The sequence below is a fragment of the Netta rufina genome (assembly GCF_964035555.1).
Source record: "Netta rufina genome assembly, chromosome: 17".
In the NCBI taxonomy this organism is placed as follows: Eukaryota; Metazoa; Chordata; class Aves; order Anseriformes; family Anatidae; genus Netta; species Netta rufina.
Window position 1 is genome coordinate 968,452 of NC_140141.1, and position 17,563 is coordinate 986,014.

Below are 17,563 nucleotides of genomic sequence, written 5' to 3' on the forward strand. Positions count from 1 at the left end.
AGGTCAGGACCATGGATCTTTTGCCCAAGAGGTCTTGGATGTGGATGTCTGCTGCTTCGTTTGATTTCGGCAGGAAATTAGGGCCTTGAGTATTTACAATCAGTTGTTGTAAAGCCTCCTGTTGGAACTGTTTGCACTTTGGTAAACCATGCTTATGAAATTAAGCCTCTTGAGATCAAAGGAGTGAGACCTGTATTACTGAAATATTTTATAAACTAATGTACCTTGCTTATATAATCCTGTTCTCATTGAATTTGGTGGCAATTTGTCAGAAAGAGTAAGAATTGACCATTATTAACCTTGAGAAGATTCCAAGCAACGTGATACCAGACATTTTGTTATCTCCAATCACCTAGTGTCTGCTTTGTTTTTTAGGAGTTTTGTTTACACTGCTGTGTGCCTCATAAACAGTTTGCCATTTACTGAAAAAGTTATTTTATGAATGAATGAAACTCATGATTTCCTGTAATAGCCAACTGCACTAGCAGAAGGTTCTGACTTATTTTCAACTAAATTGTCAATGAGGTGGCAGCAGGAGCCCGCAAACCCTCCAATTGCTGGGGCATACCGAGCTGATTGCACTGTGAGTGTCCTCAGCCGTCCTCCTTCATTCATGGCTTTCTGTGTATTTTGTTCTCTCTAAAATGATGTAGGGCAGGCGCTTTGGCTTGGTTAGCAGTGTAAATCTTTCTTAATAGCTAATAATAGGCATTTGTTTATTTAAGGTAACTATTAACCATTTAGACTGTCACTGCCATCATAACATCAATCAGTGTATATCATTCCAGTATTTAATTCAATAATTCCATGTTTCGCTTAGACAAAAATAGGAATAAATTTAATTTGTTAATATTTCAGTGCTGGGTGACTTTTTCGTACTTAGTAAAACCTCTAACATTAGCACTACTGTGGACACTCACATTGATCTGTAATTTTATAAGATGAACCTATGCAGTATTGATTCTTAATAAGGTAATAAATGAAGAGAAACAAATTCTGACAAGGTTCTTTTTAAGATTCAGATTCAAAATATATATATATATATTTTTCTTATGTTTGCATGCACTGGCAGATCCAGGAAAAAGTCAATCAGAATAAATTTAGTAAGGTAACACAGAAGTTAGCCCTCCAACAATGGTATGAATCCTGGTGTTTTTAACTGAAAGAGGCTCTGCCTCTGGGTGGAGTGCGTGTTCCTTTATGGCTTTAAGGCATGTCCAGAAGAAATGCTTCAGGTTCAACGTGGTGAGCTGGGCAAGGTGTTGGGCTCTGCTTGCGTACAGCCACCTGCCTCCATGTCTCTTGTAGCATAGGGTCCAGTTCTGGGGATTAGCAACATTTCCCTGACCCGATTAACTCTTGTTTGCATTCTGGTTGGAGCTGCAGTTGGGTTTTACTTTGGCATGGCTTTGCCATTCTGTGTATTCTGTGCTAAAATGCTGTGTTCCAGGTCAGGTTGACAACTGTGCCCACTAAGTCTGCTGTGTACAGAATGATGATTGTATATGTTATAAAGCTTGTAAAGGTTACTGGGGACCTGGTTTGAATGCATCAAGTATATCTGAGTCTTGACAACAAGAAATTCTGCAAAAATGTCAGGTTCTTGAAGCACCAGCAGAGGCAGTGTTGTGAAAGTACACAGACACGATTATAAATTGCAATAGGAGGAAGAAGGTCTACTTGCCAGAGCTTGTGAGAGGAAATAAATCCAAGCCCATGGTTTCTTTTTCTCCTCTCACCAGAAAGAAAAATGTCTAATGAATGTCTCATGTCTGAAACACTGGGCTGGATTCATCAAAGGGAGTTAGTAATTACCAAATTGAGAGAATCATGAAGCGCTTTTCTAAATTTGAAAGGCTCATCAAGAATAGATCAGGAGCAGGCAAAATTAATAGTTATGAACTCATTTCCATAGAAATGGACTTATTAGCAAGTATGCCAGCTGCCTAAAATTATACGGTCTTTTCATTGTGCTTGCAGGAAATAATCTTTTTTTATAAAAGGAATTTTGACTTTATTTTTTATTGCTCCTCTAAACTCTAGCTGGGGCTTGGCAAAATCCTTCTAAACTGGGCAAAGACTTCACTGGACAATAGAAATATTTAACTAAAAAGAGAAGAAAGATGTGAAAAGGAGAAGTGATTTATAGTCCTTAGATTCCATCAGGCTCTTCCCAATAGTGCAAACTTATTTCAGAGAAAAATGGACTAAGTCTCAAGAAAAAGCTGAAAAATCTTTATAGGATAAAGTTTGGTTTAGTGGGATTTAATGGCTGATTACAGCATGAGTTACAGTCATCATCTTCTCAGTGAGTAGATTTTCCCACTTGTAGCATTTTGTCTTCAGCTGGTGGTTACAGATGACAGTGACCACAAAGCCCAACATTGGTCAGAAGCTACAAATCAGAGCGAGGAAAAGCTGAAGATTTGCCATGGCAGGGTGGAGTAACTCCTTTTAAAAAGGTCTGTAGTGCAACGCTGCATATCAAGGAGAGGAATTTAGATACAGGTATTGTGATGTGGAGTTATCAGCTAATGGAGCTCACAGCAGTAAATGCTAACCCGTAAGGTCTTCATTATGATTTAATTCATCTGTTTTTACTTTGGTAACTTCCATCAATTTCAGTGGAAAAGGCAGTGGTCTCTCACAAGATATTACAGAGAATGGTTAATAAATTGCAAGAATTACAAATCTGATACCAATCTGCCTGATAGGAAAGAAACCTCTGCAGGAGATGCACTACCCGGTTGAAAGGCTCTAGTCTGAGCCAGAAAGACACTCATTTTTCATGTTTCATCATGGGGCCATTATAGCTGTATTCAGTGAAGAGACTCTGAGCAAAGAGGGTGGATTATTCCATGGGGTTCTCTGTGACCCAGATACTGTAACACTTGGCATTGCTTGAAAGCCCAAGCTTTGTCCTGAAGAGGAAAAAAGGGAGACTATAGTTTTGAGAAAATCCATTGACCTGCTGTTCTGAAGGTAACTGGAAACCTGCTGGTGAATAAAGGAGTCCAGAAAGTCGAGTACTTGTTTGCTAAAAACTGTTCACTCAGTGGAGAAACTCTGTAAGGGATTGCTACTTAGATACAGTAAATGCTGTGCTTTCAGCACAACTCCAGATGAAAGGTGGATCCTTATTTAATATTTGTTAGTATCACATGCTACGTGGTTTGCTTCTGAGACAAAGCAGAAAGCATTTGGCAAGCCCTGTTGTTCTTCCAGAGATGAGAATTCTTGGAACTGGGAGCACCACCTGCTCCAGGAGGTCACCTTTGCTTTCGTTTGTATGTTACCATTAGTTAGATCTCAGGAAGGTTTCTGTGTCTGAGTTGCTGCTCTTTTCTAGATGCTTAGTGTCTCACTTCCAGTCCAGGAGTGCATAAGCATGTCTGTCTTTAAATGAAACTTTTCTCTTGTATAGCAATACACTGAAGGTTCCTTGCTGTGCTAAGGATGCAATGAAGGTCTTTGCGTGTTTGTAGGCGCAAGAGTCATGCTTCTCCCAAGCAATTACTTCTGTTTGCTTATATAGGCAAGACACACACTTTTCTTAGGGAGATCTGAGTCCTGGACTTTCTTAAAAGTATAAAACTACTATTACTGTTACTTTTGAGAGGTATAAAAGGAAAAACAGGAAAGGCATATTTGAAACATGATGGACTGAGCTGAAAGAAGAGCCAGTCACTGGGACGTACGGAATTAATTTATCAGTGCAGACTTATCTGACACACTGTTTAAGTGATGAATCCAAAGCAAAACCCTCCATCAATGGTTTTGTTCAGAATTTGAAACTACTCGTGCATGTTTGTGAGTGGCAACTATTGGATTGAACAGATTGAACCTAAACTGCAGATCCAAACATACCTTGACAGGCCTAATATCCACATCCATAGTTAGCATAAAGCTCATCTCAAAATATCATTTCTGCATTGTGAGCAAATTCATTTTATGTAATTTAGATAAAACAAACTGCCAGAAGTGATGTGGAAGACTGTGAAGTTGAGTGCTCAATCGTGATGCCCACAGTGGTTACGCTTTTTAACAGAAAAAGGCTTAATTACATCCCTAGTACTCTGTAGTGATATTCCTCTTAAAGGGCTTTTGCTGGTTGTCTGGTTGGCCACCCAAAAGATGCCTTTACAGCTTCTGTTTTTGCCTGGGGGTGGGTATTATCTTCTGTTAGCATGGAAAATATTTATCCTCCAGGCATTGAAGCATATGTTTGTGTTGTTTGTTGTCAGAAAGAAAACATGAAAATCAATAATTCCTGTTTAGATTTTTTTTCCTTTACAACATGCCTTCAAAAACATATGGCAAAAATAGTTTCTGCCTCTGTGCAATTGGGAAGAGGAAAAGAGTGTTTAAGTGTCTGTTTTTTGTAGCAGCAGACTAAAACTTTCTTTGAGCACAACTCTTAGTGTCTTTGAGGGCACGTGAATAAATGTCCCATGGAAGAGGACTGAGGGTGAAAGTACAGAGAGTGGGTGGTGCTCAGTGCCTGCAGGCACAGGACACGTCCCTCGGCTCTTGTTCCTAGTAAGAGCACATTCAAGATGTTAGAGTGGCTAGCATGCTGCAAGTTCAAATTTTATCCTATTTTATGAGCTTGGACTCTGAAACTTCAGAAATACTGATCAAATCAGTTGTTTTTTCGATGTAATATGATTAGATGGTTGGGTCAGCAGTCAGGTAAGCTGCCTTTCCAGCCTGCCTCTGTGCTTTGCAAGCTGCATCAGATCTCTGCAGTGCAGGTCTCTGGCTGTGGGATCGGGGCAGGAATTTGTATGTTGCTTTGTAAAATACCTTAATTTTTGTGGAAGTAAAGCACTGGATGAACGGATGTCTATTTTATAAATAGCTCCCTGCTGTTGATTGCTGATGGTTAAGCCTTGGTGTCTGTTTTCTTACCTGTAACTCGAAGATAAAAATATCTGTCTTTCTAACCCGAGGATTAATTATTAATATTTACATATTGTTGGACCAGAGGAGAGAGCTAAGTGTTGTTGTTAACAAAAGGAGAATTGGTTTTTAAATAGAGCTCTGAATGCTATGCATTTACATCAATTTCTTTACCTTTAAGCTTCTATTCCCAGATGAGAAATACGTAATGATCACCATACAATTACAAGTCTGCATCACTGATGCAAAGAATACTTTCATGAATCGAAAATAAGGAAATTCTACCCCACATTCATCATCATGTATAATTTCCGCAAATCCATTTTTTCACTGAGATAAAAACAAGTTTGCATTTGAAAGACTTGTTTTTCCCCAGAAAAGCTCATTTCTGATACTGCATGAGGAATGGTCAAGTATTCTGTTGTTTTGGAGCATCAGTATTTGCAGCAACAACATTATAATAATGTTATATTGAATAATTTAGCAGAATCTGTGCAATGCAGTTCCCAGGGTTTGGGTTTTATTCTGTAGGTTCATCATGATTACAGAGAATGAACGCTTGAGTTTAATGAGTGAGATGACTCCATGTCAGCAAACTTAAAGATGTACAAGATGTACTGTCACCTTATCTTTTAAGTATATTGCCCAGTGTGTAGTTTGATTTAGGTTTCTGTCAGTGTCTTGGAGTCTGCATGTTGAATTCAATGATAAACCTTCTGTTGAATAGGAAAAAGAAGTCAAAATATATTTATATTTTGTTATTAACATCCTACTGATGTTTCTTTTATGGGCATTCTTTTTTTTTAATTTTTATTTTTTTATTTTTATTTACTCCAGAGCAAACATCTCCTCCTATGAGATCCTGCAGATGGACTTTGAGATTGACAATGCTAGCAGCCTGGCAGGAGCCCAGCAAATTACCTGGCAGGTGGAGTACCCTCGAGATGACTCCCTGAGTGAACTGGTGGTCTCTGAGATTTTTGTCAGCCGAACAATGTTTGCTGGAATTGTTCCCCTTGCAATGGTAGGAACCTGCTGCTGCTACTTCTTGCTAAATGTTTCTGTTGATTCTCAGTAGTATTCAAGGGAATGTGAACCATTTCATTATGTGCTACTTCCTATGCACCTGCTGCAAATGACTGAAATGCAAAAAATACATTTCAATAATATTTTATTTACCTGATATGCCATAATGACTCCTAGGAAACCATTTGAGTCTTTTGTGTAAATCCTTTACCGTTTGTGGATTATTGGCCTGGTACATGGTAATAGCTCCTTTGGCACTATTGTCTTCTGGTGTATTAATGTGACTGCCATGCATGTGCTCTAAGGGTAAATGGTGCAATTAGCTGGGACATTTTCAATAAAATAAATTGTCATGCATGTGTGGGGAAACTTCATTGCTAAACCAAACAACTAGACCTTTTTCTGCTTTGCTGCTCCCCACAGAGCCACACAAACCAGTGAGCTGCAAACTGTCAATTTAATAAAAGGTCCACTCAGAGACATAGAGAAATGACAAAATATTTTCTGAAGACTTAGGTGCTTGACTTATTTTCCAGGCAGGGTTTAAGGTGAACAAATGCAGAAGAATCACAGCTGATGGCTTATTAAAAAAAAAAAAAAAAAAAAAAAAAGGCAAGTATCTACTTCTAATCTCAAATGCAGCAACTTTGAGCTGACACAATTCCAGTAATTTCAGTGGGAATATTCTGGTGTAAAAGAGTAATAGTGATATTTATGTAAAATGGAAAAATGGATCTAGGAACCTTTAAAGGGATAATTGTTTTTCTCCAGTCTCTTTCTCCTTTTTTTTATTCATTTAAACAAAGTGAAAAAAAAAAAGAAAAACTGAGAACCTGGCTCTTACACCAGTTCCCTGAGAAACACCTGGTCAATTTGTTTACTTTCTCATGAACACTTGTCCTTCCTTCTCAGTCTGTCAGTGTTTGTTCTGTTACACTAATTAACCCAGAAATACTGGCATTTTCCTCTGCATGGCCACTAGCTTTCCACAGTAGGGCAAAAGCAAGGAAAGATACTTCTAAAAGTAAACAAGGCCCTAAATAAGTATTATTTCCAGTTCCTACTGCCAAAGGCTGCACTTATTGGCAGCCCAATGATAGAGGAGAAATTATATGCAGAAAAGTCAATAGAGAATTTTCTTCCAGTGCTTTTTTGAAGCATGTAAGCAGTCAGCATGGCTAGAGAAGATGAAACAAAACTCTGATTGTATGGATGGAATATTATCAAGTAGCGATGATGAATCGGATATAATAAAAACAATGTGGTGTGTGAACTGACTTCCATACAGCAGTGCTGTGTCCAAATGGATAGCATGGATTTTGTGCCATGCCGAGCACTGCGGGTGTAAAAAAAAAAAAAAAAAAAAAAAAAAAAAGGAAATAAAAAGCAAGTCCAACCCAAAAGCTCATTGTGAATGTTGGATCAGAGATCAGAGCTTAGCTTCTGTCTGGCAGGGTTTTGCCGGGGTTTCACTTCATCTCTTTGCAGTTATGGCAGCTCTTGGCTGCTTAAGCTGTCTCTAAATGTCCTTAGATGAAATCTGAGGCTGGACCTGAACTGGAGCTAATCTAATCTCAGACACTTTGTCATTATAAACTAACTGTGGAGTAAAGCAAGAAACTTCCTGTGTGATTTTATGACCTTACTCCTTAAATGGGGGTCTCATGTAGGCTATTATTTTGTTGCTGCGTGTGAACATCATTAACTTGCTTGATCCTAGGTTGACAGAAGAACTGATGACAACAGTGGCAGGAACAACAGCTTGTATTTGCATTTCTTCCCTGTACACTTGCCAGTTTGCGGTGCTGCTTCATTTAATTGTCACTAACTGGTGCAGGTTCTGGCACTGTGTTGCCCAGTCAGGAGCAAAAAATAATTGCTCTGTGCATCGTGCTGTGCCATTCAGAGATGCGTGTTCCTGAAGCCCAACGTTTCTGACCAAGCTAAAGACATTTTAACATTCATTCCTCTTCAAGATTTGCCTGACTCATTAGCAAGGCAGCCTCCCTCTGAGTGCAAGTGGTATCTAATGGAGAGTTTTGTCATCTCCTGGGCCTTGGTCTTCCAGAAGAGTACCACCGAAGGGTCCAGAATCCTGTGAGTTTCCATGCCTTTGCTGTTGTACTAAGCATAAATTACTTGCACGGAGCATAAATTACTTGTTCACATGGGTGAAAATGTGTATCTCCTTGGAGAATTTAAGGTTTGAGCACAACATTTCGTTCTTGATTTGCAGGAGTGAATGTTCTACTGAGATTACCAAAACCTCTTATTAAGGGGAACAACGTCCACATTGCATGAAGAAATGCAGTTCAGTGTCATAAAGCTGGATAGGAAGAGATTTCCTTCCACTAAGTGGACTGAGATGGATGTAATCATAGTTTACATGCTTATTGGAGAAGGAATGAACTGTGAAATTCTGCAGAACATCAATGAACTTTCTTAAGAGATTTAAGATAGGACCCGAGGGAAAGGAATGGAGCTATCAGGAGAGGGTCAGGCTAGGTGTTAAGGAAAGGTTCTGCACCCAGAGGGTGCTCAGGCACTGCGATAGGCTCCCCAGGGCTGTGGTCACAGCCCTGAGCTTCAGGAGTTCAAGAAGTATTTGGACAGTGCTCTCAGACATAGGGTCTGATTTTTGTGTGGTCCTGTGTGGACCCAGGAGTTGGATTCCATGATCCTTTTGGGTCCCTTCCAACTTGAGATATTCTATGATTCTGTGATCATAAGACAAATGTTAATGTATGCATCTCTGTAGGCTGCTTTGGGTCTTTAAATATGAAGAGATCCCATCCACATAGTCTAGAGTATCTGTGTTTTGTTGCTGCAGTTGATCGTGAGTTCATCTTTGTTTTCCATGCTACTTTCTTAAACAAGCAATATAAAACAGAAAGAGCCCCCAGATGACTTTTTCTGTCATTGCATTGTGGTGACTTGAGACAGCAGTGGGGATATTTTCCTTGTTAGCAGCTTGCTTTTTTTTTTTGTAGATAAAGATGTGGTAGATAGACTGCATGGTAACATTTGAATAATAGCATGATGAAAAGAGCTGATTTCTTGCTTTACTGGGTTTATGAAGCTCTTAACATCAAATCTGATGTTCTTAACATTTACATTTGGTAGCAAACGTGAGAGAGATTTTTTTTTAATTATTATTTTTTTTTTGCTTTGGGGTTTTAGTGAAGATACAGCTGATTTTTGCACATTGTGTAGCAAAAAATAGCTCCTTATTAGCAGACAGTCTTGCTATAATGAATTAATATTGCAGTTTATTTCTGGCAGTTTATCTCTGGTATCAAATCAGAAGTACATTAATAAGCACTGTTTTGAGATGCAAAGAAGGAAATAGGGCCAGGGAGAGTCTGCAGGTGAAATGCTGGCCAAGCCTGCACCCCTCAGCTGTGCTCTATGTCTGCTCTGTGAGGAGGTGTCTGACTTAACTCAGGGAGAGCAGTCTGACAAATGGTAACGCCTGTATGCTGGGTACAGAAAGGAGCTTTTTGAAGCCTTGTAAGGACATTAGGAAGTAACTTCGTTCTCTATGGTAGCTGTAAAAATGCTAGGGGAATTTTTTTTCATCTTTTTTTTTGGAAGAGGAGGACTAAAATGTAATCTTGGACTGTTGGGAATTGCCCCAAACTATTCATTTTCATTTGGAATAAATCTGAATGTTACTTATTGCCAAATTCAATGCATTAAAAATACATAAATAAATAAAACATTTGCAAGAGAATGAAATGAAATTTCATACTGAACGAGTCCTCTTTCTGCATCATTGGGCCGTTCTTCCCAAATCCTTGAGCTTCTTCTAATTGAAACATCCAGTTTAAATAATTGCACAGGGCCAGACAGTTGGGATTTCCAAGGGAACTACATCCAGATGGAAGCAGCATAGCTCAGTGGTTCAGGATTTGCTTTCTGAAAGTCATCTCTCCCCTTCTGGGTGGGCAATGTAGACATTGTGTGGAGTAGGAGGGTGCGCAGAGAGGACAGAGTGGGAATGTGGCTAACACAGCAGAGAAAAGAGAAAATACCAAGATGGGTGATCACAAGTGCATGCAACCTCCACCTGTCTCAGGAGCTGGTTTGGATGACAGCTGTGGTAACCTGACTGCTGCAGTAAGGACTTTATTTGTGGAGTCATTCTTATGTCTCTGCCTGTAAATCAGATGCCTGCTGAGAGGCTTCAATCCTGTAGCCCTTATTATACATGTAGAGGAACATAGTGGGAATGCTCTAGTTAAGCTGTACCATGATTTCCTTTGCTCCCAGCTGCTGAGGTGGGTGTGGGAAAGGAGGAAGCAACCTAATCTGCCTACATTCAGCCAAAGCCTTATGGGGAAGAAACATTTGGTTTTATGAGGATTGTTTGGAGATGTGAAAAGACATACAAGGGTAAATGGCCACTCCAAAACAAACAGAAGAGTTTTTCTGCATTTAAACATGGACTTACTACCTCCTAGCACGTGACTGGAGCACTGATTCAAAATCAATTCAGAGTGCAAAGCACTAATGGTATCACTGGCACTGTTTCCAGCCTTACTTACAATCTGATCCCAGATGGTATTGCTGTGTGCATTTTGCACCATTTTAGAAACAGATTGTTTATTTTGTCCAGGATTCAGCGTTCATTGACTTAAGCTGGGATGATCAGAGAGGATTCTGGGCCTTACATACCTATCCTACCTAGTGCTTGTTTTGTAAAGTAACTGATCACTTGTGTCCTTGAAGTGTTTATACTAATAGCCTGTCTTTTTTTTTCCTGGATGGTTTTGTTTCTGTAAAGAAAGCTATATTGGAAAATTCCCCCCTTCTGAGCAAGAAAATAAATTTGATAGGATTTCTTAATTGCACATATGCATAATTCTGCTCTTGCATTGCTGTAGAAGTATAAAATATGTGTATTGAGAAAAGATGTCATAAAATACCCAGATATAAATATGTAAGTGTGGGAATAGAAATGTTGTTTTTGCAGAGTTACATTGTTTAGAAGGAGGGAATGTGGTACTGAGATATGCTTACAGTGATAAGAAAGTTTAGCAGGCGACCTTGTAAAATGCAGACAATCAGACTCCTTAGGACAATTAGGTGAAAATCACGGTGTCAAGTCAAGTCAGATAAGTGAAGAAACATTACCACTTCAAGCAGTAAAAATGTCAAAAGAAATTTGAAATTTAACAGGCCGGCGACTGAAAGCCATGCATTGTTTGTGAAGCATCAGATAGATTGTGAATCTGGATTACCCACTCAGTGGGGAAACAGGGGAGGGTCCTGCCATCAAAAGGTATATAAACTGTGTTTTGGAACTAGTAGATGCGCTCTCTCCTGCTTGTGGGGCGCCCGCCATTGCAATCGCGAATAAATTACTACTTTACTGAGATCCTCGCCTGAGCCTAAGTTATTGGCTACGGAGTGTTTCTCACATAAGGAAGTACATGATTGTTTCTCCTACTTTTTTCAGACTGCTTTAGCAGTGGTCAGTGAAATTCTAAGATTTTGGACAAGAGACCAAGAAAACTCTTAGCACCAAACTGTAACAACCTCTGAAATCATGCTGAGTGTTAGTCCCAGAAGCTGTGTGGTTAGGTTCTTGCTAGGAGGAAATGTGGATTTGAAAATGAATTAAAACAGTCTGTCTGCATTCCTCTATAAATGCAACTTCACAGATCATTCTAAATTCATTTTCTGTGAACTGTCTCACATAAAGTACATGGTGCCCCATTGTCCTGTAACTGCTAGAGCATTTTGTGCTAGTAAAAGGGATTGGATAGGCCTTTATACATAGTGAAAAGAAATAAATGTTAATTCCTAAAACTCCATGCAAATTATCAAATTATTTTTTTTCCTTAAGTACACTATTATTATTCAGTATTTATGTAGCACTTTATATTTTCTGAACACGTTACAGGCATTAATTAATCAGACCTGAATACGCCGAGCTTGATAAGAATTGAAAATTACGTGGAAATTAAGTCACACTTACTCAGTTTTACCTGTTTCTGAATGATTTGTGACTCACTTTTTGTACCCCAAAGGTACTTTTAAAAACACTTAGGAAAAAATCTCCCAATAATACTGTTTAATATCTCTAAAAACTGTTTCAGTTAGAAAAGAGGTAGGATTTATACCGTCAAGAACTAATGACAGCACAGATGAGTGGCTTTTGAAGACTGTAAATGCTGTTTTATCACCTAAAGCTGTGCATAACTATTTAAGCCGATTTAATTCAGGTAAAAATGCATGGATGGGAGGATTACTCCCTTAATTTGAGGCTTACTAAGAAGCCGGAATATTTGACTCTTGGAGTTTTCTCTGGAGGAGAGCAGAAGGAAGATGCAGTTTTGTCTTAATTTTTTTTACCATAAGTTTGTAAGAGGAAAAAGCTGCTAAGAAATGTTACCTGAAGGAAATGAAAGAGGATGAACACTGTCCTGAGGTAGCTGCTTTGGAGGCAGCATGCAGGCATCTGGCGTGAGCACTGTTGCCTTGCCCTGCCCTGCTGCACGATACAAAAACGTCCCTAAAAACCTTTGAGGATCTGTGCCCGGCTGCTCAGTTTAATGCTCAGTAATGCACTGTCAGATGAAAATGTCAGCTGCTTTGCTCCTGTGAGGCTTATTTTGTTTTCTTTTTGACAATAAATGTCTCTGATAATTGATTCTTCCAACACCTGGTGTACAGATTAACATGTGGAACTAAAGTCCCCCGAAATAGAAAGGTTATCCATTTTCATCGTTTTGAGCAGAACAGCTGTGGTGGTTTTACCGTGCTGGGCAGCTAAACCCCACAACCACTCTCTCACTCCCCCTCCTTTAGATAAGGAGGGGGAGAAGTAAAGCAAAGAACAACTCACGGGTTGAGATAAGGATAATTTAATTAAAGGGAAATAATTATAATAATTAAATAAAGACTACCATGAACTAAACAATTTAACTAAGGGGAAATAAAAGGGAAAGGGGAAAAAGGGAGGAAAACAAACAAACAAAATAAATGAAAGCTATATGGAAGTGCAGAGGAAAGAAATTACTCTCTACTTCCCACAAATGAGCAATGATTGACCACGTCCTTGAAGCAAGGCCTCAACGCACGCAGCCGGTGTTCGAGAGGAGGACCGACGTCTTCTCAACGAGAGCCCACCCCTCCCCTCTTCTTCCTGTTTCCACCTTTTATTGCTGAGTGTGACACCACATGGTACGGAATATCCCTTTGATTGGTTTAGGTCAGCTGCCCTAGTGATGTTTCTCTCCTCACTTTTTTGCCCACCCCCTAGGAGGGTTAGAGAAAGGCCCAATGCTGTTCCACTGCTGCTCAGCAGTAGACACAACACTGGTGTGATAACACTGCTGTTCCAGCTACAAGTACAGAGTACGGCACTGTATGGGCTGCTGCTGGGAAAGTTAACATTCCAGCCAGACCCAGTACAACAGCAGATCAAAGGGAGAACACGGGACAAAACCACATTGGAAGGTCTTTTTGGTCCCACTGTTTTGTTATGTTAGTGGATATCAGAATCAGACTTTTGATATTACACTTATTAAATATAAGCTCTGCAGGTGATTTTTTTAAAACAAATTTTATGGCATTTAAGTCAGATGTGAGTTGTGAAATGGTTGATGTGTAATGCATCAGAAGATGTGTTTTAGGCATCTGCCAGATACGTCAGAGCATTTTAAAGTGGGATCTAAACTAGATGCCTTGATTCATTTTAATATAATAACCTTGTGAAGTGTATGCCTTGCTAATTATAGAAATTGATAGCACAGATAAATCCTGTCTATACAGTGGGAATACAAGTCTCAGTTACCTCCTCTGACCTAAACAGACATGATCTATAATTTCCATAGTTATAGAAAGTTGCGAGTAACAAGGTAGCCAGCAGAGCCTGACTCCTGGAGTAGAAGAAACAGATGAGTCACCAGTTTTGAGCCTGTCATCCAGGTTTCTGTCACAAATAAATGTGGTTGCATTAATCTGTTATCTAATGGTTATGGGCAAATAAAAAAAGAAGACTCCAAGTCTTTTAGAGAGTTTCTAGGCAACCAGGAACTTGGTTGAAGTAAAGAATGAGACATTGAGGAGATTAATTTAATTTAATTTAATTTTTTTTAAAAAGAAGGTTCCAGCTGAGGCTGAAGGCTCATGGAACAGTAACTTTAATAATAGACGAATCTCTAGTGTGCTTGTCTTATCCAGGAAAATGATGGTTTGGTCTGTGACTGGCATCACTGGTGTTTTAGATATACATGCTACAGATCCTTTCTTGTATAGTAATTGGATTGTAATTCCCAATCTCTCATTATTCTAAAGTGTTTCTCAAATGCAGCAATCAATGTTTCACTGTTCTCTCAGCCCTTTAGCCTGAAACATCTCTGTATATACTACAAGCATTTAATCTATGTCTTCAGAAATCTTGTTTCCTCCCCAAAAACATAAGTTCTTGGTTGACTAATGGTTGACTAATGTTGTGAATCACTTAGAACCACAGATGGCTGTATATATTCTAGTAAGGTTTCTTTTAAATGGGAGGCTGAATAATAGCTTCTCCAGTTGCTGCTAGCAAACGTGCTGACAAGAACACCCAGGAAAAATGGTCCTCAAAGATGCCTATTTCTATAACTCAGGCTGAAAGGGAATTGCTGAGTGCAACACTTTGCTTATTTGTTTTAGGAAATGCAGGAGTGCAGGGTGATGGTATTTTTTTAATGTGCTTCTAGCTTTGGCTGCCATGTGGCCAGTGAGCCATAGGAGGGTAACTGCAGCCGGGGAGGATGCCATCAAATCCCCATTTGCAGAGGAGATGGCATGGCCTTGTGCTTTTCGTTATGGAGAGCCCATTGCTGTTGTGTTCTGATACCTCTTCCCCAGTAAGGGCTGTATGTGTTTCCAACTTCATGGTTCAACTGAAAATGTAAAATATTTTTGCGGGAAGGTTTCCAAAAATTATTGATAAAATAACCCTCTGTAAACACATGTTTTGGTCTGCCCTACATTACGGAGATGGGACTTGGATGTCTTGACTGTGAATGTTGTCCCACGCCCAAGGAGGGTGAAAACGCTTGCTGTGAAAACCCTCAAACAAGCTGAGGCCGTGGCACAAACTTGAGGCAGATCCACACCCAGGGAGATGCTGCAGTGGTCTGCAGTGGTTGTCCAGGTTGAGCTGTGCCTGCCTGACCCTCTACTCAAACAAGCAAAGTTTGAAGTTCAGAAATCGTGTGTTTTGTAGCTTCTCCCTGTGGGTCTGCTGAAATCATGCCCTGTTCCTGTATTCAGATTCTACCATGACTTTCAGTCATGACAACTCATGTGTCCTTCTTTGGGGAAAAGATTTCTCCTGCACATTCATTTTAATTCAGTACAAGTTAAAAGTTGCCTGAAGTAATGTGAATTTGAGTGTCCATGTTTTGGCACAGAACACTATTGAATCCTGCTATCAGAAAGAGAGTGTCTAAAAATAAAAAATCCTTTACAGATTTTTGTTTTTCCTACAGAAATTACTTTTGCTAATGTCAATATAGCTTACATTCACATGCCAATCAAAAGAGCACTGCCAAGCCAAGATGGAATAAGACCTAGCCTTAGAAAGCAGCTTACCTTCACCTTAAACAAAGCTAAGAAAATGTCAAACTTAGCAGCCTCTTTTCTTCCCTCTCTCTGGGGTCAGTTATAAAACCTCAGAATGCTTGAACCTAGAGTGTCAAAAATATCAGGATAGGATCAGTCATTTCTAGCAAACCCAGATGATTTACATATTTTTTGAAGGTTGGTGAAAATGTATTTTATGTGCAGAAAGTCTCATGTGTGTTTATCCATTGTACTTAATGCGTATTTCTTACTTGAAATCGTTTTGACCTTTGGCCTTCCAGTTGCCTTTAAAATTATGCAGCGGGTCTCTGTTTTATTTTACATTCAAAATGAACCACAAGAATGTGATTTTGTAATTTACAAAATCCATTATTACAAGGGAAAAATATTTAAAAGTCAATTCAAGAGAGAGTAGAGCTTCATCCCAGCAATATCAGGGACTATCAAGGTTATTTTTTCTCCTAATAAAACCAGAATCTGAAATTCTTGGATTGCAGATTTCTAAGTGTGTTTTAACATTGATTAATGGGAGCAGGAGTGAACCCTTGAGCTTCCCTAAAACCTCACAATGGAAGGCTTTTAAACTCAAAGCAAATTAAATACTGTGGAGAAAGAAAAAAAAAAAGAGAAATTTGTATTATTATATTTCCTGTGCCCATAGTGAGTGTTCTACGTCTCTGTAGCAGAGATAGTATCTTATGCAATTATTACCATCTTTAAATTAATTGTCATAGGGAATTAAATGGCTTTGTTTTGTAAGGCTGTTCTGACAAGTGCAGAGTGAATTTTATGGAGAAAGATGAAATTCAAAAAGATTTCTTGAAATATGTCATCCAAAATACAAACCACTGAAGATATTATTAAGTTTGATCCAGGGGAAGACTTTGACTCTGAAATGTGCTGAAAGAAATGTGGGGAGTGCATGCCACAAGGAATGCTCAAATGAGCTGTGCTCTGACTGAAAACAGCTGAGAAATTTCAACATCATTTGTGAACGGACATTCAGGGAAGCTATTTTAGATTAATCAAAATTGTTTAACAGAGGAAGAATATCTTTCCTTGTAGTACTCAGTTATTTGCTTAAACTTGATTAAATAATGTGCAAATATTTAATTTTGAAGAAAAGTTTTTTTTCCCTAGGTGAAAATGTCCCATTCTAAATATGGCAGAATAGGATAACTATGATAATGTCAAACTTCTTTCTTGTTTTTCTTCCAAAAATGAAATTCCAGCCAAATCTCAGTTTCATGAAGTGTTTCAGTTCTGGGTGAACCGTATATTCCAAACAATCTGACATTTTTTCCCTTTCATTCTCATTCTGGGCATCTCAACTAGGTCTTGGAATTGCTCAGTGCCATCCATTATTCCTTTTTCTTTCCCTCTGCTCAGTTAAATGTACTCCACCATCTAATTCTGAGAGTAAGAATGAAAGAAAGAAACCGAAAAAAGAATTTGCTATTGGTGGGACAAAAATAATGGCATTTTTAATGTTTCTGCAAACGCAATGTGGCATGACAAATTTTAAGAAGCTCTGTGAATACTATTAATATTTATGATGCACTCAAGAAAACAGCTATTGTGTGCCACATCCATCAAAGATAAGAATTGTATTCAACTGTGTTGGATGATAAACATTGAACGACAATAGCTAGAGATTATACGAGGGATTTCATACTCATGTTTTATGCCTGCTTGGGTAAAAGCACCATGTTACTCCACTGTGAACCAATAATTTTCTTTTATAACATTAGATACACTTTTTGATACTTGTTACAACCACAGTCCAAAACATTAATGAATATGCAGGGCGTACTGGTGCCAAGTGCTTCACAGATCCTGTTGCAAGCTGCTCAGAATCAAGTCCTAAAGGTAGTATTTTCCACTAATTCCCCTCTTGGAAATCACTCTGAAGCTTACCAAATTGCAGTGATTTGACCACATATTGCTAGATGTTTGCAGTTTGGAAGAACACTTACGATTACCCTGTGAAACAAAGGCTCATCCAAACCAACAAATTGGCTTTTTATATTCTCTTATTAAAAACTTCCCT

At 38.9% G+C, this 17,563-nt stretch overlaps 1 protein-coding gene across 1 annotated transcript in view; it reads left to right on the plus strand.

Moving 5' to 3' along the window:
* Nucleotides 1–17,563, plus strand: part of TMEM132B (transmembrane protein 132B) — a gene marked incomplete at both ends in the record, with an annotated part of 250,739 nt that overhangs the window by 168,100 nt on the left and 65,076 nt on the right. Inside the window, one exon of the mRNA XM_084297142.1 lies at nt 5,740–5,926. Coding sequence (XP_084153268.1) covers nt 5,740–5,926 — 187 coding nt within the window. The remainder of the gene's footprint in view (nt 1–5,739; nt 5,927–17,563) is intronic.